The sequence below is a fragment of the Cherax quadricarinatus genome, chromosome 43 (assembly GCF_038502225.1).
Source record: "Cherax quadricarinatus isolate ZL_2023a chromosome 43, ASM3850222v1, whole genome shotgun sequence".
Taxonomy (NCBI): Eukaryota; Metazoa; Arthropoda; class Malacostraca; order Decapoda; family Parastacidae; genus Cherax; species Cherax quadricarinatus.
Window position 1 is genome coordinate 19,063,125 of NC_091334.1, and position 27,368 is coordinate 19,090,492.

The window sequence follows — 27,368 nt, forward strand, 5'->3', positions numbered from 1 at the left end:
AGGATAGTGAGGCTCAAGTTAGAGTATGTAGGAAAAAGGGAGATTATTTCCCAGTAAAAGTAGGCCTTAGGCAAGGATGTGTGATGTCACCGTGGTTGTTTAATATATTTATAGATGGGGTTGTAAGAGAAGTGAATGCGAGGGTCTTGGCAAGAGGCGTGGAGTTAAAAGATAAAGAATCACACATAAAGTGGGAGTTGTCACAGTTGCTCTTTGCTGATGACACTGTGCTCTTGGGAGATTCTGAAGAGAAGTTGCAGAGGTTGGTGGATGAATTTGGTAGGGTATGCAAAAGAAGAAAATTAGAAGTGAATACAGGAAAGAGTAAGGTTATGAGGATAACAAAAAGATTAGGTGATGAAAGATTGGATATCAGATTGGAGGGAGAGAGTATGGAGGAGGTGAATGTATTCAGATATTTGGGAGTGGACGTGTCAGCGGATGGGTCTATGAAAGATGAGGTGAATCATAGAATTGATGAGGGGAAAAGGGTGAACGGTGCACTTAGGAGTCTGTGGAGACAAAGAACTTTGTCCTTGGAGGCAAAGAGGGGAATGTATGAGAGTATAGTTTTACCAACGCTCTTATATGGGTGTGAAGCATGGGTGATGAATGTTGCAGCGAGGAGAAGGCTGGAGGCAGTGGAGATGTCATGTCTGAGGGCAATGTGTGGTGTGAATATAATGCAGAGAATTCGTAGTTTGGAAGTTAGGAGGAGGTGCGGGATTACCAAAACTGTTGTCCAGAGGGCTGAGGAAGGGTTGTTGAGGTGGTTCAGACATGTAGAGAGAATGGAGCGAAACAGAATGACTTCAAGAGTGTATCAGTCTGTAGTGGAAGGAAGGCGGGGTAGGGGTCGGCCTAGGAAAGGTTGGAGGGAGGGGGTAAAGGAGGTTTTGTGTGCGAGGGGCTTGGACTTCCAGCAGGCATGCGTGAGTGTGTTTGATAGGAGTGAATGGAGACAAATGGTTTTTAATACTTGACGTGCTGTTGGAGTGTGAGCAAAGTAACATTTATGAAGGGATTCAGGGAAACCGGCAGGCCGGACTTGAGTCCTGGAGGTGGGAAGTACAGTGCCTGCAAATAACAAAAAAGGCACAATACCGTGACTGGAACGATACACAAATAACCCGCACATAAAAGAGAGAAGCTTACGACGACGTTTCGGTCCGACTTGGACCATTGACAAAGTCACATAGTGTGACTTTGTCAATGGTCCAAGTCGGACCGAAACGTCGTCGTAAGCTTCTCTCTTTCATGTGCGGGTTATTTGTGTACAGTGCCTGCACTCTGAAGGAGGGGTGGTAATGTTGCAGTTTAAAAACTGTAGTGTAAAGCACCCTTCTGGCAAGACAGTGATGGAGTGAATGATGGTGAAAGTTTTTCTTTTTCGGGCCACCCTGCCTTGGTGGGAATCGGCCAGTGTGTTAATAATAAAAAAGAAAAACATCGGCCAATTCCCACCAAGGTAGGGTGGCCCGAAAAAGAAAAACTTTCATCATTCACTCCATCACTGTCTTGCCAGAGGGGTGCTTTACACTACAGTTATAAAACAGTAACACCCTTCTTTCAGAGTGCAGACACTGTACTTCCCATCTTTAGGACTCAAGTCCAGCATGCCATTTTCCCTGAATCCCTTCATAAACGTTACTTTGTTCACACTCCAACGGCACATCAAGTATTAAAAACCATTTGTCTCCATTCACTCCTATCAAATATGATCACGCATGCTTGCTGAAAGTTCAAGCCCCTCACACACAAAACCTCCTTTATCCCCTCCCTCCAACCTTTCCTCGGCTGACCCCTACCCCACCTTCCCTCCACTACAGATTTATACACTCTCGAAGTCATTCTGTTTCGTTTCATAGTCTCTACATGTCCAAACCACCTCAACAACCCCTCCTCAGTCCTCTGGATAAAGTTTTGGTAATCCCGCACCTCTTCCTAATTTCCAAACTATGAATTCTCTGCATTAATATTCGCACAACACGTTGCCCTCAGACACGACATCTCCACTGCCTCCAGCCTTCTCCTCGTTGCAACATTCACCACCCATGCTTCACACCCATATAAGAGTGTTGGTATAACTATACTCTCATACATTCCCCTCTTTGCTTCCACAAAGTTCTGTCTTCACAGACTCCTCAGTGCACCACTCACCCTTTTCCCCTCATCAGTTCTATGATTCACCTCATCCTTCATAGACCCATCTGCTGACCCGCCCCCTCCTAAATATCTGAATACATTCACCTCCTCCATACTCTCTCCCTCCAATCTGATATCCAATCTTTCATCACCTAATCTTTTTGTTACCCCTCATCACCTTACTTTTTCCTATATTCACTTTTAATTTTCTTCTTTTACATGCGCTACCAAATTCATTCACCAACCTCTGCAACTTTTCTTCAGAATCTCCCAAAAGCACAGTGTCTTCAGCAAAATGCAACTGTGACAACTCCCACTTTGTGTTAGATTCTTTATTTTTTAACCCCACACCTCTTGCCTAGACCCTCGCATTCACTTCTCTTGCAACCCCATCTATAAATATATTGAACAACCACAGTGACATCACACATCCTTGTCTAAGGCCTACTTTTACTGGAAAATAATCTCCCTCTCTCCTACATACTATAACCTGAGCCTCGCTATCCTCATAAAAACTCTTCACTGCTTTCAGTAACTTACCTCCTATTCCATACACCTGCCACATTGCCCCATATTGGATAGGGGGGCAATGATAATATATACGTGGAAAATCCTCGAGGGACTAGTTCTAAATCTGCACACAAAAATCACTCTCTGAGTAAGCAAAAGACTTGACAGGAGATACAACATCCCCCCAATGATAAGCAGGGGCACAACGAGTAGTACACTAAGAGACAACACAGTAAGTGTCAAGAGCCAAGACTGTTCAACTGTCTCCCAGCATACATAAGGGGGATTACCAACAAACACCTGGCTGTCTTCAAGGAGCTGAACAGGCACCTAAAGTCAGTACCTGACCAGCCAGACTGTGGTACGTACGTCGGTTTAGGTGCGACCAGAAGTAACAGCCTAGTTTATCAGACCCTGATCCACTGTGAGGCCTCGTCATGGACCAGGCCGTGGGAGCGTTGACCTCCAAAACCCCCTCCAGGTAATACCAAGTACTCAACCAGAATATAACTTCCAGTAGGACTGGAGTTTCTTACACAGAGTGTAGCTTCCAACAAAAGTGGAGTTTCTTATGCAGGGTATAACTTCCAGTAGGAGTAAAGTTCTCTACCACCATCTTACCTGGAGACCAGAGCAGGCATCAGCCATCTTGCGCATCTTGTCAAGCACAAGGTCGACCTGCTCTTTGCCAATGGTGTAGTGGCCTCTGGCATAGTTGTTGGCAGCATCCTCTTTTCCATTGATCAGTTGCTCTGGGTGAAACAACTGGCGGTATGGTCCAGTTCGTACTACATCTGCAGAGGCAAAGCAAGGTTAATTCTTCTATAAGAAATATTAATAGAAATATGAAGTTGGTCTATTGTATCTATACAAAAATAGGGGCAGTTTACCTGGAGTTTACCTGGAGAGAGTTCCGGGGGTCAACGCCCCCACGGTCCGGTCTGTGACCAGGCCTCCTGGTGGATCAGAGCCTGATCAACCAGGCTGTCACTGCTGGCTGCATGCAAACCAACGTACAAGCCACAGCCCGGCTGGTCAGGAACCGACTTTAGGTGCTTGTCCAGTGCCAGCTTGAAGACTGCCAGGGGTCTGTTGGTAATCCCCCTTATGTATGATGGGAGGCAGTTGAACAGTCTCGGGCCCCTGACACTTATTGTATGGTTTCTTAACGTGCTAGTGACACCCCTGCTTTTCATTGGGGGGATGTTGCATCGTCTGCCAAGTCTTTTGCTTTCGTAGTGAGTGATTTTCGTGTGCAAGTTCGGTACTAGTCCCTCTAGGATTTTCCAGGTGTATATAATCATGTATGTCTCCCGCCTGCGTTCCAGGGAATACAGGTTCAGGAACCTCAAGCGCTCCCAGTAATTGAGGTGTTTTATCTCCGTTATGCGCGCCGTGAAGGTTCTCTGTACATTTTCTAGGTCAGCAATTTCACCTGCCTTGAAAGGTGCTGTTAGTGTGCAGCAATATTCCAGCCTATATAGAACAAGTGACCTGAAGAGTGTCATCATGGGCTTGGCATCTCTAGTTTTGAAGGTTCTCATTATCCATCCTGTCATTTTTCTAGCAGATGCGATTGATACAATGTTATGGTCCTTGAAGGTGAGATCCTCCAACATGATCACTCCCAGGTCTTTGACGTTGGTGTTTCGCTCTATTTTGTGGCCAGAATTTGTTTTGTACTCTGATGAAGATTTAATTTCCTCGTGTTTGCCATATCTGAGTAATTGAAATTTCTCATCGTTAAACTTCATATTGTTTTCTGCAGCCCACTGAAAGATTTGGTTGATGTCCGCCTGGAGCCTTGCAGTGTCTGCAATGGAAGACACTGTCATGCAGATTCGGGTGTCATCTGCAAAGGAAGACACGGTGCTGTGGCTGACATCCTTGTCTATGTCAGATATGAGGATGAGGAACAAGATGGGAGCAAGTACTGTGCCTTGTGGAACAGAGCTTTTCACCGTAGCTGCCTCGGACTTTACTCTGTTGAGACTTTACTTGTTTTGAAGCAGCATTATTACAATTTTTATTTAAGGTGGCTGTGGGAATTCCCTTGGTGCCACAAATGAATAAAAGTAAATAATACTGTAATAATAATAATAATCCTGAAAAGTTCTAAAAATGAGCATCACAGCCTGGTTGATGAGAAATTGAAGTTCCCTCTTGAAAGTTAATGAACTGTTAGTAATTTCAAGTACTGTATATGTGAAGGGAAGGCACTGAAAAGTCTCTTAACTCTTTATGCATACTGAATTATTTTTTAGTGTACCTACTGCATCTCTGCTCTTTACTGTAGTATTTTGTATCATACACTTTACCTTTTGCTTTTATAGTGAGTAATTTTACTGTTTAAGCTTGGAACCAAGCTATACAGCATTTTCCAGTGTAAATTAAGGCCCCTTTACATATTTGTTACCTGAGTTCCAAATACTGTATTACAATTTGTGGGATTTTAGACATCACCAATAGTTTAGTGTTTGAAATAACTGATACCCTTGGCATCAGTTAGTGAAAGTTCTCTATACAATTTCCAAATGAAAGCATATCACCATGCCAGATATTGATTTTATTGACTTTCACTCTTTGGCGAATATTAAGCAGCAGAAACCATTCGCAATTCACTCACAGTTTGGAGAGGCACTTTTAAGCAATGCTTCTGTCCACTCAGGATCATTATTACGTCACAGGTGATAATGTTCCAGGCTAGACCGAGCATTGTTTAAAACTGCCTCTTCAAACTGCTCGTTCGTTCTGAAATATTTCTGTCATTGCACTGTAACTTTTATTCTTTGAAGGGCCATCTGCCCAAAACAGTGATTTCATTTGCATGCATTTTTGCGTATAATATAGAATAAGCGGTGTATTTTTGAAAGTATGAGTAGGTGTGGTTGAGTGTGAGCAGGACCTGCCTAGCATGAACCAACAGGCCTTCTTCAGTGCTCCATTATTCATATATATGCAATATATATTACTGACCTACTACGGTGGGTTCCAGATCAACATAAATGGCCCTGGGGACATATTTGCCTCGTCCAGTTTCTTGGAAGAAGGTGGTATACATGTTCTCTTCATGGGGCGCATCTTCAGCTGCAAGTAAGAAAGTCGAGTTAGATGCAACAAGTAATGTGCAATCATGTGACATTATACCCCTGCATGACCAACATGGCACCACATATCTAGGAGCTGTGAATATACTGGAAATACAATGCCTTTCAAGGAAAAGGATGGAAAGGAGGGGGGGGGGTTGCCTTGAGGCTGGTGAAGGATTGTGATCCACCTCCTCGGATCAAACATAATTACCCATTTCTATTATTCCTAAGGTTCTGTATTACCCTTATGGGTTTAGCATTATTCTATGAATATATTACTACCACTACTACTACTACAGTACTACTACTATTACTACTAATAATAATAAGTCCTCTTATAACGCACCTTCACAGCACTATTTTATTGTAATGTAGTTTAAAAAGAGCAACCCAAAATTTCAAAAGCTCGTGAAAATCTTGATATTACTCACCGTGTATTTAACAAAAATTAAGTAACCCACGAAACCTGGGTAGTGCGCTCCATAGACTTATTTAATCTGCTCGTTGACGGCCTCAAACGTTCAGTTTTCCAGTGTTATAATGGTATTTATGGTACTTCTCTTGGTAATTACTTCTTCAAATGCATTCATCTAAATATATGTTATTTTGGCATAAGTGTGGAGAGACCCTATTTGTTTGCTAATATATATATATATATATATATATATATATATATATATATATATATATATATATATATATATATATATATATATATATATACCTGGAGTTTACCTGGAGAGAGTTCCGGGGGTCAACGCCCCCGCGGCCCGGTCTGTGACCAGGCCTCCTGGTGGATCAGAGCCTGATCAACCAGGCTGTTGCTGCTGGCTGCACGCAAACCAACGTACGAGCCACAGCCCGGCTGATCCGGAACTGACATAAATGACATAAATATTTAACTTATTACACTTAACAAAGCCAATTAATATGTAGTATTTTCCTTGAGTGTTACCAATACTTAAAAGAGAAAAATGCTAATATTTACTGATGTTAAATTTCAATTAGTGGGTAGTGTTTACTGAGGTATAACGAGTAGTGTTCACTAAGGTATTATTGTACTGAAGACTGAATGAGTTTACTCACATAGGTGACCGTCAGGCTGGATGCCATGCTCAAGGCAGTATAGTTCCCAGCAAGCATTGCCCATCTGCACGCCAGCCTGCCCGATGTGCACGCTGATACATTCACGCTGTAACAAATATATTTCATTAAAAAAAACGGTAGGCAATGTCTACTGTAATGAAATGTTATATGACACAGGTCCTATGTATATGGAGTGTGACTGTGATCTGGTGTAGGAAAAACAATAGCCTACATCCACTGGTGTTCTAGGATGTGATCCACAAGTCTAAATTACAGGTATCTATTGATTTCTAGGTAAATGTGGACAGCAGGTGTAAGGAGACTTGTCAATACGTTCTGCCCTGCCCAGGGATCGAACCCGGGGACTTTCAGTTTTGAATCTAAAGATTGGACACTGAAGTACAGGCCATCAACAAGACGTATTTCATGTATACATCGCGGAATATACATGTGAGGCCACCAACAAGATGAATTTACAATATACATCACAGAATATACATAAGACTACCAACATCACGGAATATACATGAGGCCACTAACATCACGGAATATACATAAGACCACCAACATCGCGGAATATACATAAGACCACCAACATCACGGAATATACATAAGGCCACTAACATCACGGAATATACATAAGGCCACCAACATCACGGAATATACATGAGGCCACCAACAAGATGAATTTAATATATACATCACGGAATATACATGTGAGTTTATGCTGCATTTAGAATTTATATGTGAATTAATTAAATAAGTGAAAGAAAGATATACATACGACTAGACAAGAATTCAACTTACTGTATAAAGTTAATTTATTTTAAACTTCCATTTAGTCTATGAAGTGATTTTTAAATCAATGGAAAAAGAGAATAGGTTAAACATTACATAATTTAGACATGCAAGAGAGCACTACCAGTGAGTGGTGCTCGCATGACAGTATACAGTGTGAACTGTTGCAATAAGAGTAATGCAACAGGCAGACAGACACACGCCTTCCCAAACTGCACTCAACTCTACTTACTCACCCAACAAAATAGGAAAAGTTATCTGCCATTTCACATAGGCAAGGCAAGGATGATACTAAAACGGGAGACAAGAAGATTAAGTCATAATACCGTGGATGGAACAATTTAAAAAAAAACATACCTTGGAAAGGAAACTGCAACTGTTGACAGTCCAATTGTTTGGCGATCTTAATTTCAAAGATTTATATAATATGGAATATATGGCTATCAGTCTATAATTCTTCGCTATTGCTTTGCTGCTAACTTTGTGTAGCGGGGCTATATCCGCTATTTTTAGCGACTGTGGGATGACCCCCGTGTCTAGGACCCCTTTCCACAGAATATTTAAGGCACGCGATGAGTTTATTACAGTTCTTGAACACGGAGTTCCAGGAGTCTGGACCCGGGGTAATGTGCATGAGCATGTTGTTAACTGCGTTGTCAAAGTCCGGTGGTGTTAGGGTTATATCAGAAATTTTGGAGATATCGACAAGGCTTTCAGTCTCGTTCATAAAAATATCAGACTGTAGACCTATATTCTGATTAACGGCTCACTAAACACACATTAAGACTCCAGTATCTCACTCATTTCATTGCTGTCAACAGTATAAGTCCCAACTTCTTCGAGCAAGTGCTCAATACTGGGTGTGGTTTTCGCCTTGGATTTTGCATATGAGAAGAAATATTTAGGATTTCTTTCAATTTCATTAACTGCTTTTAGATCTTGTATGATTAGCGCTTACCCATGAATAGAATAATAATAATAATAATAATAATAATAATAATAATAATAATAATAATATATTGACAAACAGCTAGGGATATTTAGAAATTAACATATAAATCAAGTAAACAGACTGTGTAAGTAGCAGATAGATAGGGAATGGGCGAGAGACGTAAATAGACAAGAGTGTGAGGTGGCGGGGCTTACCATGAGTGTGGCTAGTCGAGTGTGAGGTGGCGGGGCTTACCATGAGTGTGGCTAGTCGAGCGTGAGGTGGCGGGGCTTACCATGAGTGTGGCTAATCGAGTGTGAGGTGGCGAGGCTTACCATAAGTGTGGCTAGTCGAGTGTGAGGTGGGGAGGCTTACCATGAGTGTGGCTAGTCGAGTGTGAGGTGGGGAGGCTTACCATGAGTGTGGCTAGTCGAGCGTGAGGTGGCGGGGCTTACCATGAGTGTGGCTAATCGAGTGTGAGGTGGCGAGGCTTACCATAAGTGTGGCTAGTCGAGTGTGAGGTGGGGAGGCTTACCATGAGTGTGGCTAGTCGAGTGTGAGGTGGGGAGGCTTACCATGAGTGTGGCTAGTCGAGCGTGAGGTGGCGGGGCTTACCATGAGTGTGGCTAATCGAGTGTGAGGTGGCGAGGCTTACCATAAGTGTGGCTAGTCGAGTGTGAGGTGGGGAGGCTTACCATGAGTGTGGCTAGTCGAGTGTGAGGTGGGGAGGCTTACCATGAGTGTGGCTAGTCGAGTGTGAGGTGGCGAGGCTTACCATGAGTGTGGCTAGTCGAGTGTGAGGTGGCGAGGCTTACCATGAGTGTGGCTAGTCGAGTGTGAGGTGGCGAGGCTTACCATGAGTGTGGCTAGTCGAGTGTGAGGTGGCGGGGCTTACCATGAGTGTGGCTAGTCGAGTGTGAGGTGGCGAGACTTACCATGAGTGTGGCTAGTCGAGTGTGAGGTGGCGGGGCTTACCATGAGTATGGCTAGTCGAGTGTGAGGTGGCGAGGCTTACCATGAGTGTGGCTAGTCGAGGGGGGGATGGGGAAGGGTGATGTGGTGCATGAGAGGAGGTGAGGTAAGGTGGATGACAAGGGATAGGTGGCGTAAGGGAGCGGTGGCGGCATTGTAGGGGATTGTTGCAAAGTGGGTGGGTGAGGTGGGGTTGGGTTAGGGGATGTCTGTTGTTGGGGAGGGAGGGGGTTGCAGACGTCTGGTCTGACCCGTGTGAATAACACACACACACACACACACACACACACACACACACACACACACACACACACATGATTCATACCAAACTACATAAAATATGTACATATTTCGATTTGTATAGTAGTGGTCGATGCAACTACAGCCAGTCTAGACACCTTGTAAAGTGAAAATTCACCACTCTTACGTGGAAAATACTTTACCATATATATATATATATATATATATATATATATATATATATATATATATATATATATATATATATATATATATGGTGGTTGTTTTGCATATATATATATATATATATATATATATATATATATATATATATATATATATATATATATATATATATATATATATATATATATATATATATACACACACACTCGGAAACGGGCACAACAGCCACAAGATGACAGGGGAAGATTCAAGCTGCTCTAAGCTTTACGCATTATAAACGCTTCTTCAGGGACAATGCAGGGCAAAAACAAGAGTTAAATTATTATTATAATCAAAAAGAAGCGCTAAGCCACAAGGGCTATACAGCAACAAGAGTTAAAATTTCAGTGAGGTTGAGACAGTCTTGCGTCTAGGAAGATTATTTACGTGAGAATGAGGATACGTATGGTTGTGTTGCTACTATTAGTGGAGACGAGGTTTAGTAACGGGAGACAGCCTCGTAAATTATAAAAGATGAACAGGTGGTCAGAAAAGGTCGGCAGAATCCACAATCTTCTCTAAATTGACGTCGCATATAAGGTCACACCGACATTTAAAGGTCCACAGGTTGGCCATGTGAGGGGGGGAAACCAAGAGAAAAAGTGTCTGAGCTTTAAGTGTGTGAGCTTGGATACACCCACAGTGTGATGCTACACTATTCTGTAAGCTAAGTGGTGGGAACGTCTGTAACTGCTCAACAAGACTTATAACTGTTAGTAATAATATATCACAAATTATATATACTGATGGATGTAAGCAGGGGTCTACTGGCAAGGCTGCATGATTTTATTTCCGCCTCCCTGAACTGTTTGCCATCCTGATGGCACTAACATTGACTCTGATTATTGATGATTCTGTCATCAGTGAAGAGGTTTTGCTCACTTAATGACCAACAACATGCCCATTAGGAGAAGCCAGGTATAGATACTAAATAAAATACAGTATACCTGTAGAGGGTTTCGGGGGTTGACGCCCCCGCGGCTCCGTCTGAGATTAAGCCTCGTGGTGGATCAGGGTCAGATCAACCAGGCTGTTACTGCTGTACTAATGTACAATTCTTATGGATTCCATCACACACACTGAATTACTCCTTCAAGATAAACTTAGTCAAAGAAAGTGCCCCGAAGGAAAATGCAGAATATATCTTTGGATACAGCAAACTAGTAAACTAGTCCCTAGCTAAAATCTAAAACACAAGCAGTTTGAGGTTACACTTGAAGATGATAGTTACAGTCTGGGAACCCCGGCAGTGTAGGATGGGAATATCATCAAACATTCCACTATGGGCGCAATATGTAACCGCACCTTCAAAGGTTTTTCCCCCTGACAAAAGCTAGAGTTACTGTTACTTGGTCATTACCATCTGTCAGGTGCCTTAACACAGAGGAGAGCTGGTAGGTGTTAGAGGTGTGTGCTGGAGCAAGACGAGGAAGTGTACACTCACTCATGTACATCACCTGCCTCGCTTCATCAAACACTAGGATGACTCATCGAGTATCACCAATGTTCATATCACCCTCGAAACCTAATTATAACTGGTTCCAAATAGCTTTTATTATTATTATTATTATTATTATTATTATTATTATTATTATTATTATTATTATTATTATATTATTTCAACGAACCGGCTGTATCCCACTGAGGCAGGGTGACCTTAAAAGAAAAATGAAAGTTTTCCTTTTTAAATTTAATAATTTATACAGGAGACGTGGGTTACTAGCCCCTTGATCCCGGCATTTTGGTTGCCTCTTACGACACGCATTATTATTATTAGTAGTAGTAGTGGTAGTAATATTATCATTATATTAATGGGGAAGCGGTAAATCCGTAGGGGACATACATAACCCGAGGAATGCGAGGCAATAACATTCAATCCAAAAATTAATGTAGCTTCAACTCATTGAATCAAGAGCCCATCGCCTTTCTCCCCACGAAAGGAAGATACCGCGCCCCTGGTAGTGTATGCCAGGTTGAGGCAAAGTGTATAAGGAGAGAGAATACAGCTGTAGTCTGTTTCATGCCTAGCAGGTATGACTGGATCATCCAACGTTTAGTGAGGTTACAGACGAATGGTAGCTCCCTTAAGGTTTACTATACTAATAGCAGGAGTGTAAGAAATAAGATAGATGAGCTAAGATTAATTGCAAGTGCAGGAGACATAGATATTATTGCTATAACAGAGACCTGGCTCAATCTGAAAGATAGAGAGATGCCCTCTGAATGTCACATACAAGGCTATAAATTATTCCACACTGACAGGGTCAACAGGAAAGGTGGTGGAGTAGCGATGTATGTCAGAGACAATTTAAATTGTTGTGTTAGACAAGATATTAAATTAGAAGCGTCAGCCACTGAATCTGTTTGGTTACAGCTTCTCGAGGGCCGAGAAAAACTAATTTTGGGTGTGATTTACAGGGCCCCAAATCTTGATAGGGAGTGCAGTAAACTTCTATGGGACGAAATTCGTAAGGCATCTACATACGAAAATGTTGTGCTAATGGGAGATTTCAACTATAGACAGATTGACTGGAACAATTTGACAGGAAATTTAGAGTCAGGTGACTTTCTTGATACGATCCAGGATTGTTTTTTAAAACAGTTTGTGACAGAGCCAACTAGGGGAAATAACCTCCTTGACTTGGTTCTTGCCAGTAGGGAAACACTAATTAATAATCTTGAGGTTAATGATGAGCTTGGGGAAAGTGATCACAAATCACTCAATTTTAATATATCATGGAATTCCCCTAATAATGGCAATCAAGTCTCCGTCCCTGACTTTCGCTTGGCTGATTTCATAGGACTGAAAAATTACTTAGGTGGGCTGAACTGGAATGACCTGACTAAGGGTCAGGTAGGTGGTGATGGTTGCCGATATGATGCTTTCCAGGGCATAGTTCTAGCTGCTCAGTCAAATTATGTTCCAAATAGGGAAATCAGATCAAACAAAAATGATCCTAAATGGATGAACAATAGATTAAAATATCTGATTGGTCAAAAGAGAGGCATATATAGGCAAATCAAAAGAGGAGAGGGGCAATTGAGAAATCGATATATTCAGTTAAAGAGAGAAATAAAAAAGGGAATTAGAAAAGCAAAAAGAGATTATGAGGTTAAAGTTGCAAGAGAATCGAAGACTAACCCAAAAGGATTCTTTCAGGTATACAGAAGTAAGATCAGGGACAAGATAGGCCCACTCAAAAGTTCCTCGGGTCAGCTCACAGACAGTGATAAGGAAATGTGTAGAATTTTTAACACATACTTCCTCTCAGTTTTTACACAGGAGGATACCAGCGATATTCCAGTAATGATAAATTATGTAGAACAGGACGATAATAAACTGTGTACTATTAGGGTCACAAGTGACATGGTCCTTAGGCAAATAGATAAATTAAAACCTAACAAATCCCCAGGCCCTGATGAACTGTATGCAAGGGTTCTAAAGGAATGTAAAGAGGAGCTTAGCACACCTTTGGCTAATCTTTTCAACATATCACTACAAACTGGCATGGTGCCAGATAAGTGGAAAATGGCAAATGTGATACCTATTTTCAAAACAGGTGACAGGTCCTTAGCTTCGAACTATAGACCAATAAGCCTAACCTCCATAGTGGGAAAATTTATGGAATCAATAATTGCCGAGGCAGTTCGTAGCCACCTTGAAAAGCATAAATTAATCAACGAATCTCAGCATGGTTTTACAAAGGGGCGTTCCTGCCTTACGAATTTATTAACTTTTTTCACTAAGGTATTTGAGGAGGTAGATCATGGTAATGAATATGATATTGTGTATATGGACTTCAGTAAGGCTTTTGACAGGGTCCCACATCAGAGACTATTGAGGAAAATTAAAGCACATGGAATAGGAGGAGAAATTTTTTCCTGGATAGAGGCATGGTTGACAAATAGGCAGCAGAGAGTTTGCATAAATGGGGAGAAATCAGAGTGGGGAAGTGTCACGAGCGGTGTTCCACAGGGGTCAGTGTTGGGCCCCCTGCTGTTCACAATCTACATAAACGACATAGATGAGGGCATAAAGAGCGACATCGGCAAGTTTGCCGATGACACCAAAATAGGCCGTCGAATTCATTCTGACGAGGACATTCGAGCACTCCAGGAAGATTTGAATAGACTGATGCAGTGGTCGGAGAAGTGGCAGATGCAGTTTAATATAGACAAATGCAAAGTTCTAAATGTTGGACAGGACAATAACCATGCCACATATAAACTAAATAATGTAGATCTTAATATTACGGATTGCGAAAAAGATTTAGGAGTTCTGGTTAGCAGTAATCTGAAACCAAGACAACAGTGCATAAGTGTTCGCAATAAAGCTAATAGAATCCTTGGCTTCATATCAAGAAGCATAAATAATAGGAGTCCTCAGGTTGTTCTTCAACTCTATACATCCTTGGTTAGGCCTCATTTAGATTATGCTGCACAGTTTTGGTCACCTTATTACAGAATGGATATAAATTCTCTGGAAAATGTACAAAGGAGGATGACAAAGTTGATCCCATGTATCAGAAACCTTCCCTATGAGGATAGACTAAGGGCCCTGAATCTGCACTCTCTAGAAAGACGTAGAATTAGGGGGGATATGATTGAGGTGTATAAATGGAAGACAGGAATAAATAAAGGGGATGTAAATAGTGTGCTGAAAATATCTAGCCTAGACAGGACTCGCAGCAATGGTTTTAAGTTGGAAAAATTCAGATTCAGGAAGGATATAGGAAAGTACTGGTTTGGTAATAGAGTTGTGGATGAGTGGAACAAACTCCCAAGTACCGTTATAGAGGCCAGAACGTTGTGTAGCTTTAAAAATAGGTTGGATAAATACATGAGTGGATGTGGGTGGGTGTGAGTTAGACCTGATAGCTTGTGCTACCAGGTCGGTTGCCGTGTTCCTCCCTTAAGTCAATGTGACCTGACCTGACTAGGTTGGGTGCATTGGCTTAAGCCGGTAGGAGACTTGGACCTGCCTCGCATGGGCCAGTAGGCCTTCTGCAGTGTTCCTTCGTTCTTATGTTCTTATGTTCTAAAATAATTTGGCCCGGTGGGCTAGTGGCTAAAGCTCCCGTTTTACACACGGAGGGTCCGGGTTCGATTCCCGGCGGGTGGAAACATATCGACACGTTTCCTTACACCTGTTGTCCTGTTCACCTAGCAGCAAATAGGTACCTGGGTGTTAGTCGACTGGTGTGGGTCGCATCCTGGGGGACAAGATTAAGGACCCTAATGGAAATAAGTTAGACAGTCCTCGATGACGCACTGACTTTCTTGGGTTATCCTGGGTGGCTAACCCTCCGGGGTTAAAAATCCGAACGATATCTTATCTATCCACCTCCTCCTGCCATCTATTCCTCTGGATGCTGTACCTTGGGAACTGTCTTAGAATCACAAGCAATTATCCACCTACTGCTGCCATCTCCTCATGTGGATATTGGTATCCTGGATGCTAAGTAACTATCCACCTTTTACTGTACTCTATCCCTCTATCCTTAATGCTTTCTTACCTCTCATCTGTTTCACTTTACTTCTGACAAATCATCTGTATTTTAGCAATTTCGATTAATTTCGATCTATCCAATTCCTGCTTCTGTGTTGGGATCTTTTTATCCTCAATGCTTTCTTGCGCCCCCACCCATCTATTTTCTGTTGTTACTACTAAATGGTTATAACTATGACCATAATTTTTAAAGGGGTGGACTGGTAAGCCAGCGGAAGGCCTCGGTCAGATGACCAAAAGCTCCAACGGCGGGTTATCATCTGACCAAGACCCGTGTCAGGAAACACTTGTCCTGTTTCCTGACAAACCTTACCTAACCTAACATATTGTTAGTGTCTATCGAGTTCTGGGTACCATAGGGTACACAGACCGCTATAATTATCAAAACTTTTAAAACTTATTATGAAAGAATAAGTATCACAATACCGAAAGATGCATCACAATCGACACCTGGAAAGTTCTGGAGGGGCTAATTCCAAACCTATACACAAACCACTCTGTATGAAAGCAAGTTGATGAATCAGATACCTGTGCAACATCTGGGTATCTTTATTCAGAATAAAAACACCCAGATGTTGCACGGGTCTCCAATTCATCATCTTGTCGGTATTATACACCATTAACATATGACAGTAAGAGGACTGACAGACGGTGAAGAATACCCACGATGAAAAGCAGGGTCGAAACATCGTCCGATGTTTCCTCTCCCAATTCCGAGTTAGCAGTGGGTTTTGAACCTAGCAATAAGTTTAGTGGAAGAAGCTTTTTCTATGGTGACCCAACACCCCACCCCACCCCTACAAAAAAGTTAACTTAATATAGCTTAACCTAACGTAGATTAGAAGTTAATAAATTCGAAGTGAATGATTTTTCGTGAGACATCGCTCGTCCAGTCTCCAACCTGGCCCAGGAGGATGGTCTCCCAGCCAGCCAGCCAGCGAGCTAGCCACCCACCCAACAACCCAGCCACTCAGCCAGCCAGCCACCCACCCACACAGCCAGCCAGCCAGATAGCCAGCCAGCCAGCCAGCCAGCCAGCCAGCCAGCCAGCCAGCCAGCCAGCCAGCCAGACAGACAGACAGCTAGCCAGCTAGCCAGCCAGCCAGACAGCCAGATAGCCAGCCAGCCAGCCAGCCATCCAGCCAGCTAGCCAGCCAGCCAGACAGCCAGATAGCCAGCCAGCCAGCCAGCCAGCCAGCCAGCCAGCCAGCCAGCCAGCTAGCCAGATAGCCAGCCAGCCAGACAGCCAGATAGCCAGCCAGCCAGCTAGCCAGCCAGCAAGACTTCAAGCTAGCCAGCCAGCAAGACGGCCAGCTAGCCAGTCAGCCGGCCGGCCAGCCAGCCACCCAGCCGGCCAGTCAGCCACCCACCCACCCACTCAGCCGGCCAGCCAGCCACACAGCCAGCCAGTCAGCCAGCCACCCACCCAGCCACACAACCGGCCAGTCAGCCAGCCAGCCAGCCAGCCAGCCAGCCAGCCAGCCAGCCAGCCAGCCAGCCAGCCAACCAGCCAGCCTCTCTCACACACACCGTTGGACTGGGTTAATTAGGTTAGGTTAATTTACAAAAATATAGCTTCTATCCTATTCGCGCAAAATAGAACTATCTCCACTGCACAACTCACCGAATGCTGGACAATTTACATACTGAAAAAACACAGAAGTATATATTGGCCAAAAATGGTTATTGTTGGTTATTCGTGTGTCCTAGGAAGCGTGTCAGCAGCACTGCACCATTACTAGGCATAAATCGATTCCCATAGCCAGACCAAATTCTTTCTCGAGACACGCGAATGACAGAGCATGTATGATTGACAATACTTTCAAAAATTACATTTTATACGCTACGGCATGTGCTGTTGTTTTTAAATAACGGTTTTGTGATTTTTTCGGTATATAATATCGGTATAAATATAAACTGATCTGTGATATATTTGGTAGATTCAGCAAAAAAAAAAAAATGGCGTGAGATTTCTAAGTTCGTGGCTAAAATAAATGTTTTTATACCAAATTTAATGAAATCTCTCTCTCTCTCTCTCTCTCTCTCTCTCTCTATATATATATATATATATATATATATATATATATATATATATATATATATATATATATATATATATATATATATATATATATATATATATATATATATATATATATATATATATATATATATGGCATTTATAGAATTCAAGATTACCTAATTTTGTTTATATCATGGAAGTCAAAGAGACCTAAAAATTACGAGGAATAATTCATTGTGAAGGAGAAGAATGATACTGGATATTATTGTCGTGTGGTCCGTCAGGTCCACCTGACACCCAGACTATCTAACCTAGCACACGCCTGCAGAATTTCCACAGTTATTCTTTATTTTTACTATTTTTTTGTTTTGTGGAGCAAGGTTGTGTGTGTGTGTGTGTGTGTGTGTGTGTGTGTGTGTGTGTGTGTGTGTGTGTGTGTGTGTGTGTGTGTGTGTTTATTGTGTTTCTAGAGTTAATTCTCAGTTTATTGAATTCTCTGATATTTTCTTGAAATTATCTTGAGTGTTTGAGTTTCTTTCAATTTCTTAAGTTTACTGAACCAATGATATCATGTCTGCATCACTGATGACGAGAACTGTGTCGAGGCGAAAGTTGCTACCGAGTGAAGGTTTCGTGAAGGAATGGTGTGGTGTGGGGGGTAGGTGACGGGATGCTGGTGACGTGCTCTTGATCTAATGAACTGGAGCTAACCTCCCGTTCCTCGAATAAAATCTGATTGTTTCAAAATCTATCAGCCTAAATTTCATTTAGGCTGATAGATTTTTTGTGATAATAATAATAATAATAATAATAATAATAATAATAATAATAATAATAATAATAATAATAATAATAATAATAATAATAATAAATACTTCAAATAAACATACATCAACAAATGCTACTATCGAACGTAAACAAACGCATCTAGTGAACAAACACTGCACACGAACAAACACAGACAATTATTTTTGCGAAACGAACATGATTAGCGAATATTAAAAATTAATATCACGCCCCTCCTTAACACAAAAGGAAATATTAGAAACACAGGGAAGTAAAGATGGTAAGTGTATAGTGAATGTAAGTTTAAATTTCTGGTGACTGGAGGAAATTTTAGTGCAATTTGATAGGGTTGAACTGAATGTCAGTGAAATGTAAGAGGAACTAAGGGTGGAAGAGGCGGTGAGGAGGTAAATATGGAGGGGAAGAGAGGTGTGGGTGGAGAAAAAAAGGTGGGGGGGGGAGACGAAGGAAAGAGGGAGGAATAGAGGAAGAAAGGGGGAAGAAGGTAAGACGAAAGAGGGAAGGAGAGTCCGAGAGACAAAGAAAGGGGGAAGAGGGAGGGAGAAAGAGACAAAGGAATGGAGGGGAGGGAGGGAGAAGAGAGGCAATACTAAAAATAGTGTCAAATACCAGTGGAGAAACGTAAGCTGCTCGGGAGGCTGGTGGGATGACACCTACTATTTACCATGACCTGCTGTCTCCTAGTGTAGGACCACACCAGACTAGTGGCGGATCACACTGGACCAGGGACGAACTACACCAAACCAGGGGCGCACCAGACCAGGCCAGGAGCACACCAGACCAGACCAGGAGCGCACCAGACCAGACCAGGGGCGCACCAAACCAAATCAGGGGCGGACCAGACCAAACCAAAGCAGGAACGGTGCACACAGGGGGCGGCGGTAATCACCCTCAGTGTTGACAACACTCCCAGACACGCCATTTATCTTTCTCTCTTCACCATTTCTTGGCATTCCAACATTGTAAGGGGCAACTTTGCTCATCAAGAAGGGGGGGCCTTGGTGCTAGTGGAGGGCCATGTTGTTGAAGGACCTTGATGTTAATGAAGGGCCTTGTGTTGGTGAAGAGCCTTGTTGGTGAGGGACCTGGATGTTGAAGGACCCTGATGTTAGTGAAGGACCCTGATGTTGGTGAAGGACCTTGATCTTGGTGAAGGACCTTGATGCAAGTGGAGGGCGGCTCTTGGTCTGATATCTTGAGTGCATCCACACTTTACTCCAGTTACATAAATGAACTGATATTTGACGAGATTGTAACCCAAGAATGACCACTGTAATAATACGGAACAGAAGCTCAGCGTACTTGCCCGACTTACATAGTACTTACCCCATTTCTCTTTCTCATTCTCATATCTGACACAGACAGGCACATAAACCATAGCACGGTATCACCTTTAGAAGATACTAGACTGCATGAGAGTGGCATCTATAGAAGACACAGCGAGCCTCAAGCTGGTATCAACAGTCTTCCAGTGGGCTACTGATAATCTGATGTTCAGAGAGGACTAATTTAATTTACTGTGCTATGGAAGGGTCGAGGAAATAAAACAAGATCACACTACAAGACAAATTCAAACTACTCGAGAAAGCTTAAGTAGTGTAATGGTAGAGAGACCTGGGAGTGATAATGTCAGAAAATCTCACGTTCAAGGAGAACAACAATGTTATTATCGCAGCTGCAAGGAGAACGACAGGCTGAATAACTAGAATCTTCAAAACAAGTGATGCCAAACCAATGATGACACTTCAAGTTACTAGTTCTCTCTAGGTTGGAATACTACTGTATTCTAACGATTCCCTTCAAAGCAAGCGAAGAGCAGAATGGAAAATGTGCAGAGACACTTCACATCTCACATAAACTGAGTCAAGCACCTAAATTATTGGGAGTGGATAAACACCCTCGACCTTTACCCCTTAGAACGTAGGAGAGAAAGATACATTTTAATCTACACCCGAAAGATACTGAAGGGATTGTTTCCAGATATGCACACCGCTACAACTACTTTGTAAATGGTCTAAGTCGGACCGAAACGTCGTCGTAAGCTCCTCTCTTCTATGTGCGGGTATTGTGCCTTTTCTTGTTATTTACTACTAGTAGTACTACTACTACTAGTAGTATTAGTATTAGCAGTTGAGGTAGTAGTAATAATTATTATTATTACATTAATAGTATGTATTTTGGAATTGTGTAAATTGCGATTAATTAACCTGGCACCTTTGTGGTCATGTGGTAATGAGTGTTAATGAGTCTGTTAGCGTGTGCGGTAATGTGCGTGGTAATGTGTCTGTTAATGGGTCAGTTAATGTGTCTGTTAATGTGTTTTGTGAGGGAGGCTAAAATAAGTCGCTCTGAGGAACTCAGAACACTTCCTTGATGACGCCATCAGTAACAGTCTCACTCCCTCCCTCTCAAGCCACATTGATCTTCCTTCCTGGGCCCAAGTCTTTCCTTCACATTGATCTTCCTTCCTCCCAAGCCTCTCCCTCACATTGATCTTCCTTCCTCCCAAGCCTCTCCCTCACATTGATCTTCCTCCTTCACACTGATCTTCCTCCCTCTCAAGCCTCTCCCTCACATTAATTTTCCTTCCTCCCAAGCCTCTCCCTCACATTAATTTTCCTTCCTCCCAAGCCTCTCCCTCAAATTGATCTTCCTCCCAACTCTCTCCCTCACCATAATCTTCCTCCCTCCCAAGCCTCTCCCTCATAACTCCAGTGACGCGAGACTGTCTTACTGTCAACAAAACAAACACGTTGGAAAACTAGCGTGTCAAGAGAACAATAAAATCTTGTACAGTAACCTTTTATAAAATTCCCTTACATGTGTGTGTGTGTGTGTGTGTGTGTGTGTGTGTGTGTGTGTGTGTGTGTGTGTGTGTGTGTGTGTGTACTCACCTAATTGTGGTTGCAGGGGTCGAGACTCAGCTCCTGGCCCCGCCTCTTCACTGATCGCTACTGGATCCTCTCTCTCTCTGCTTCCTGAGCTTTGTCATACCTCTTCTTAAAACTATGTATGGTTCCTGCCTCCACTACTTCACTTGCTAGGCTATTCCACTTGCTGACAACTCTATGACTGAAGAAATACTTCCTAACGTCCCTGTGACTCGTCTGAGTCTTCAGCTTCCAGTTGTGACCCCTTGTCCCTGTGTCCCCTCTCTGGAACATCCTATCTCTGTCCACCTTGTCTATTCCCCGCAGTATCTTGTATGTTGTTATCATGTCTCCCCTGACCCTTCTGTCCTCCAGTGTCGTCAGTCCGATTTCCCTTAACCTTTCCTCGTACGACATTCCCTTGAGCTCTGGGACTAGCCTTGTTGCAAACCTTTGTACTTTCTCTAACTTCTTGACGTGCTTGACCAGGTGTGGGTTCCAGACTGGTGCTGCATACTCCAGTATGGGCCTAACATACACAGTGTACAGTGTCTTGAACGATTCCTTATTAAGGTATCGGAACGCTATTCTCAGGTTTGCCAGGCGCCCGTATGCTGCAGCAGTTATTTGGTTGATGTGTGCCTCCGGTGATGTGCTCGGTGTTATGGTCACCCCAAGGTCTTTCTCCCTGAGTGAGGTCTGTAGTCTTTGTCCACCTAGCCTATACTCTGTCTGCGGTCTTCTTTGCCCCTCCCCAATCTTCATGACTTTGCATTTGGCTGGATTGAATTCGAGAAGCCAGTTACTGGACCACATGTCCAGCCTCTCCAGGTCTCTTTGCAGTCCTGCCTCATCCTCGTCCGATTTAATTCTTCTCATCAACTTCACGTCATCTGCGAACAGGGACACTTCAGAGTCTATTCCTTCCATCATGTCGTTCACATATATAAAAAATAGCACTGGTCCTAGAACTGACCCCTGTGGGACCCCGCTCGTAACAGGCGCCCACTGTGATACCTCTTCACGTACCATGACTCGTTGCTGCCTCCCTGTCAGGTATTCCCTTATCCATTGCAGTGCCCTTCCTTTTACGTGTGCCTGATCCTCCAGCTTCTGCACTAATCTCTTGTGGGGAACTGTGTCAAAGGCCTTCCTGCAGTCTAGGAAAACGCAATCTACCCAACCCTCTCTCTCGTGTCTTACTTCTGTTACCTTGTCATAAAACTCCAGGAGGTTTGTGATACAAGATTTGCCTTCCATGAACCCATGCTGGTTTTCATTTATAATCTTGTTCCTTTCCAGGTGTTCGACCACTCTCCTCCTGATAATCTTCTCCATGACTTTGCACACAATACATGTCAGAGACACAGGTCTGTAGTTTAGTGCCTCGTTTCTGTTTCCTTTCTTAAATATGGGGACTACATTAGCTGTCTTCCATTTCTCAGGTAGTTGCCCAGTTTCAAGGGATGTGTTGAAGATTGTGGTTAGAGGCGGCACACACAGCATCTCTGCTCCTTCTCTAAGGACCCATGGGGAGATGTTGTCCGGTCCCATCGCCTTTGAGGTGTCAAGGTCACTTAAGAGCTTCTTCACCTCCTCCTCAGTTGTTCGTATGTCATCCAACACTTGTTGGTATATTCCCTCTTGATGTTCCCTTCTGTGCTGTCTTCCCACAGCCCTTCCTGTCTCTACTGTGTGTGTGTGTGTGTGTGTGTGTGTGTGTGTGTGTGTGTGTGTGTGTGTGTGTGTGTGTGTGTGTGTGTGTGTGTGTGTGTGTGTGTGTGTGTGTGAGGGCATCCTAGTTCGCTGTGGCACTGCTAGGTGCCACAGCTAGCCTAGCATAGCTATCATTACTTTGTTATGGCTGTGATACATCATCCTGGGTCTGGTGTGGTTCAATTGTGGAGGTGGTGTGAGGACACCCTTGGTAACACATGTGTGGCAGTAGTATACACACTCACGAGAGACAGACAGACAGAGACACAGACAGATAGAGGTGAAGATACGTGGAAAGTACAAATATTTGTGGATGGTTTGTGACTCTTTCACCACATACCGAGGTCAAACATCCACCTCTACCACCACCTCCCTCACTGTCACCACCTCTGTCACCACCACCTCCCTCACTGTCACCACCACCCCCCTCACTGTCACCACCACCTCCCTCACTGTCACCACCTCCCTCACTGTCACCACCACCTCCCTCACTGTCACCACCACCTCCCTCACTGTCACCACCACCTCCCTCACTGTCACCACCACCTCCCTCACTGTCACCACCACCTCCCTCACTGTCACCACCACCTCCCTCACTGTCACCACCACCTCCCTCACTGTCACCATCACCTCCCTCACTGTCACCACCACCTCCCTCACTGTCACCACCACCTCCCTCACTGTCACCACCACCTCCCTCACTGTCACCACCACCTCCCTCACTGTCACCACCACCTCCCTCACTGTCACCACCACCTCCCTCACTGTCACCACCACCTCCCTCACTGTCACCACCACCTCTCTCACTGTCACCATCACCTCCCTCATTGTCACCACCACCTCCCTCACTGTCACCACTACCTCCCTCACTGTCACCACCACCTCCCTCACTGTCACCACCTCCCTCACTGTCACCACCACCTCCCTCACTGTCACCACCACCTCCCTCACTGTCACCACCACCTCCCTCACTGTCACCATCACCTCCCTCACTGTCACCACCACCTCCCTCACTGTCACCACCACCTCCCTCACTGTCACCACCACCTCCCTCACTGTCACCACCACCTCCCTCACTGTCACCACCACCTCCCTCACTGTCACCACCCCCTCCCTCACTGTCACCACCACTCCCTCACTGTCACCACCACCTCCCTCACTGTCACCACCACCTCTCTCACTGTCACCACCACCTCCCTCACTGTCACCACCACCTCCCTCACTGTCACCACCACCTCCCTCACTGTCACCACCACCTCCCTCACTGGCACCACCCTCTCCCTCACTGTCACCACCACTCCCTCACTGTCACCACCACCTCCCTCACTGTCACCACCACCTCCATCACTGTCACCACCACCTCCCTCACTGTCACCACCACCTCCCTCACTGTCACCACCACCCCCCTCACTGTCACCATCACCTCCCTCACTGTCACCACCACTTCCTTCACTGTCACCACCATCTCCCTCACTGTCACCACCACCTCCCTCACTGTCACCACCACCTCCATCACTGTCACCACCACTTCCTTCACTGTCACCACCATCTCCCTCACTGTCACCACCACCTCCCTCACTGTCACCACCACCTCCCTCACTGTCACCACCACCTCCCTCACTGTCACCACCACCTCCATCACTGTCACCACCTCCCTCACTGTCACCACCACCTCCCTCACTGTCACCACCACCTCCCTCACTGTCACCACCACCTCCCTCACTGTCACCACCTCCCTCACTGTCACCACCACCTCCCTCACTGTCACCACCACCTCCCTCACTGTCACCACCACCTCCCTCACTGTCACCACCACCTCCCTCACTGTCACCACCACTCCCTCACTGTCACCACCACCTCCCTCACTGTCACCACCACCTCCATCACTGTCACCACCACCTCCCTCACTGTCACCACCACCTCCCTCACTGTCACCACCTCCCTCACTGTCACCACCACCTCCCTCACTGTCACCACCTCCCTCACTGTCACCACCACCTCCCTCACTGTCACCACCTCCCTCACTGTCACCACCACCTCCCTCACTGTCACCACCTCCCTCACTGTCACCACCACCCCCCTCACTGTCACCACCACTTCCTTCACTGTCACCACCATCTCCCTCACTGTCACCACCACCCCCCTCACTGTCACCATCACCTCCCTCACTGTCACCACCACTTCCTTCACTGTCACCACCACCCCCTCACTGTCACCATCACCTCCCTCACTGTCACCACCACTTCCTTCACTGTCACCACCATCTCCCTCAAGCATCGAGTTGCAACTAAATCTCTACTAAAATTATAATTCAAAACGTAGCACTATGATTAGACCAACATCAAGTGTCGAGCGGGAGTTTATATTTTATGTGAGATGGAGTTAAGGTTTTCAACGTGAGTTACGGAGTGTGGGCTCCAATTACCTGGATCAAAAGATCTTCACCACTACCAAGGCATCCTCTCACATGGGAGTCTCAGATTGGCATCTATGGTTTTGTGTTGTCTGATCAGCCTAAGATATTATTGTGTGTGTGTGTGTGTGTGTGTGTGTGTGTGTGTGTGTGTGTGTGTGTGTGTGTGTGTGTGTGTGTGTGTGTGTGTGTGTGTGTGTGTGTGTGTGTGTGTCACAGTTCAACATCCTCCAGTGTGACCATGGGGCGGCGCCTGCTTCTCACGCCTTTCCGCTGTAACACACGCACGAACTCCCACATGCACGCACAAACACACACACACACTCTCACGCATGCACACACTCTTACGCATACTCTCCTTCACACACTCAGAAACACTCCCTCGCGCACTCACTCCCGCTACCAACTACTTCTATTACTGTACATACTGTTACCACCCCTGTTGCTACTCTTGACACTAAGTGTTACTGCTGCTGCTACTGACCTTCCCATCCTCCCCTCCACTGCAGATTTACTCATCCTCTACGTCATCCTATTTTGCTCCATCCTCTCTAAATGTCCAAATCAATGTCCAAATAACCCCTCTTCAGCTCTCTGAATAATACTTTTAGCAACCCCGCACCTTCTAATCTCCAAACTTTGAATTCTCTACATAATATGCTACAAATTCTCCCCAGACATCTACTCCCACCAGCCTCTTCCTTGCTGCAACATTTACAACCCATGTTTCACACCTATATAAGAGTGTTGATAACACTATATTCCGATACATTCATCTTTTATCTTCCATGGATAAAGTTCTCTGTCTCCAAAGGTGCCTCAATACAATTTTTTTTCCTCCTCGTCGCTTCTATAGTTCACCTCATCTCTCACAAATCCATCCACTGACAAGTCCACTCCCAAATATCTTAATACATTCACGTACGTAAATCCATTTAATCATTTGTAATTTATAATACAGAATAAGAATTACTATTAGTCTGCCGGAAATGCCTAGGCTTGCTAGGCATGCTAGTGGTCTTCTTTGTGATTTTTGTAAATCACTTATTGTGATTGTGTATGTAAATCACTCATTGTGATTGTGTATGTAAATCACTCATTGTGATTGTGTATGTAAATCACTCATTGTGATTGTGTATGTAAATCACTCATTGTGATTGTGTATGTAAATCACTCATTGTAATCTTTACATTGAATTAAACATTTCAATTTCCTTCTTTTACATATCCTCCCAAACTCCCCCACCAACTAGTCTTCTGAAGAGGGGCTGAGTCCAAACCTGTGAAGGCTATACAGCACCTTCGGAATGAGTAGTAATGACATCTGATCCAAGGAAGAGAAAGGCAGCTACAACTCCTTGGATTAAGAGCCCTTGACCAGCATCAAGGAACGCTCCTTGAGTGCTAAATCATTTTTAAGATGAATAATGGTCAGTAACTTTAAAGAAAGAGAAAATACCTCCATCATTACGTCTTCAAGAACACGAAATTATACTGAAAGAAGACAATAAGTAGCAATAAGAAGGTCTTCAAGACGGGTCAAAAAACATCAGAGTCTTTAAACGTGTAATGACTCCAATTTGAAAAGAATTTCATGAAGAACGTAAGAAATCTATTATTATTATTATTATTATTATTATTATTATTATTATTATTATTATTATTATTATTAGTGCCTGTGTTATTGTTATTATTCATTATTTTATTATAAAAAAAATTTATTTTTATTTTACTGTTATTTTTTTTAGAGAGAGAGAAACTCTTAAGAAAAAAAAAAAGGACCTTGCAGTCTTTTTCTCAACCTAATTTAAGGGACACGTCAGTTCCCCCTGTCTTCTAATATATTATTTTCCACTAAAATTTACCTTGTCCATAATTACTATCGCATTTACTTTGTTTCGTAAGGTGAAGTCCAGGATCTTACCTTAATCCATGGTATAACTTAACAAATCTTTGATGACAATTGTGTTTCAGAGGTCTGAGCTCAGACCTCTGAAACACAATTGTCATCAAATATTTAAGTTATACCTTGAAT

The 27,368-nt window shown here is 43.8% G+C and overlaps 2 protein-coding genes across 5 annotated transcripts in view; both read right to left on the reverse strand.

Moving 5' to 3' along the window:
• Positions 1-27,368, reverse strand: part of LOC128694345 (uncharacterized) — a 396,715-nt gene that overhangs the window by 59,764 nt on the left and 309,583 nt on the right. The gene's annotated exons all lie outside the window — the stretch shown is intronic.
• LOC128694338 (tubulin alpha-2 chain) overlaps positions 1-27,368 on the reverse strand; it is a 109,688-nt gene that overhangs the window by 11,720 nt on the left and 70,600 nt on the right. The window contains exons 2-4 of the mRNA XM_053784432.2: positions 6,831-6,936; positions 5,632-5,742; positions 3,277-3,449 (exon numbers count right to left, since the gene is read on the reverse strand). Coding sequence (XP_053640407.1) covers positions 3,277-3,449; positions 5,632-5,742; positions 6,831-6,936 — 390 coding nt within the window. The remainder of the gene's footprint in view (positions 1-3,276; positions 3,450-5,631; positions 5,743-6,830; positions 6,937-27,368) is intronic.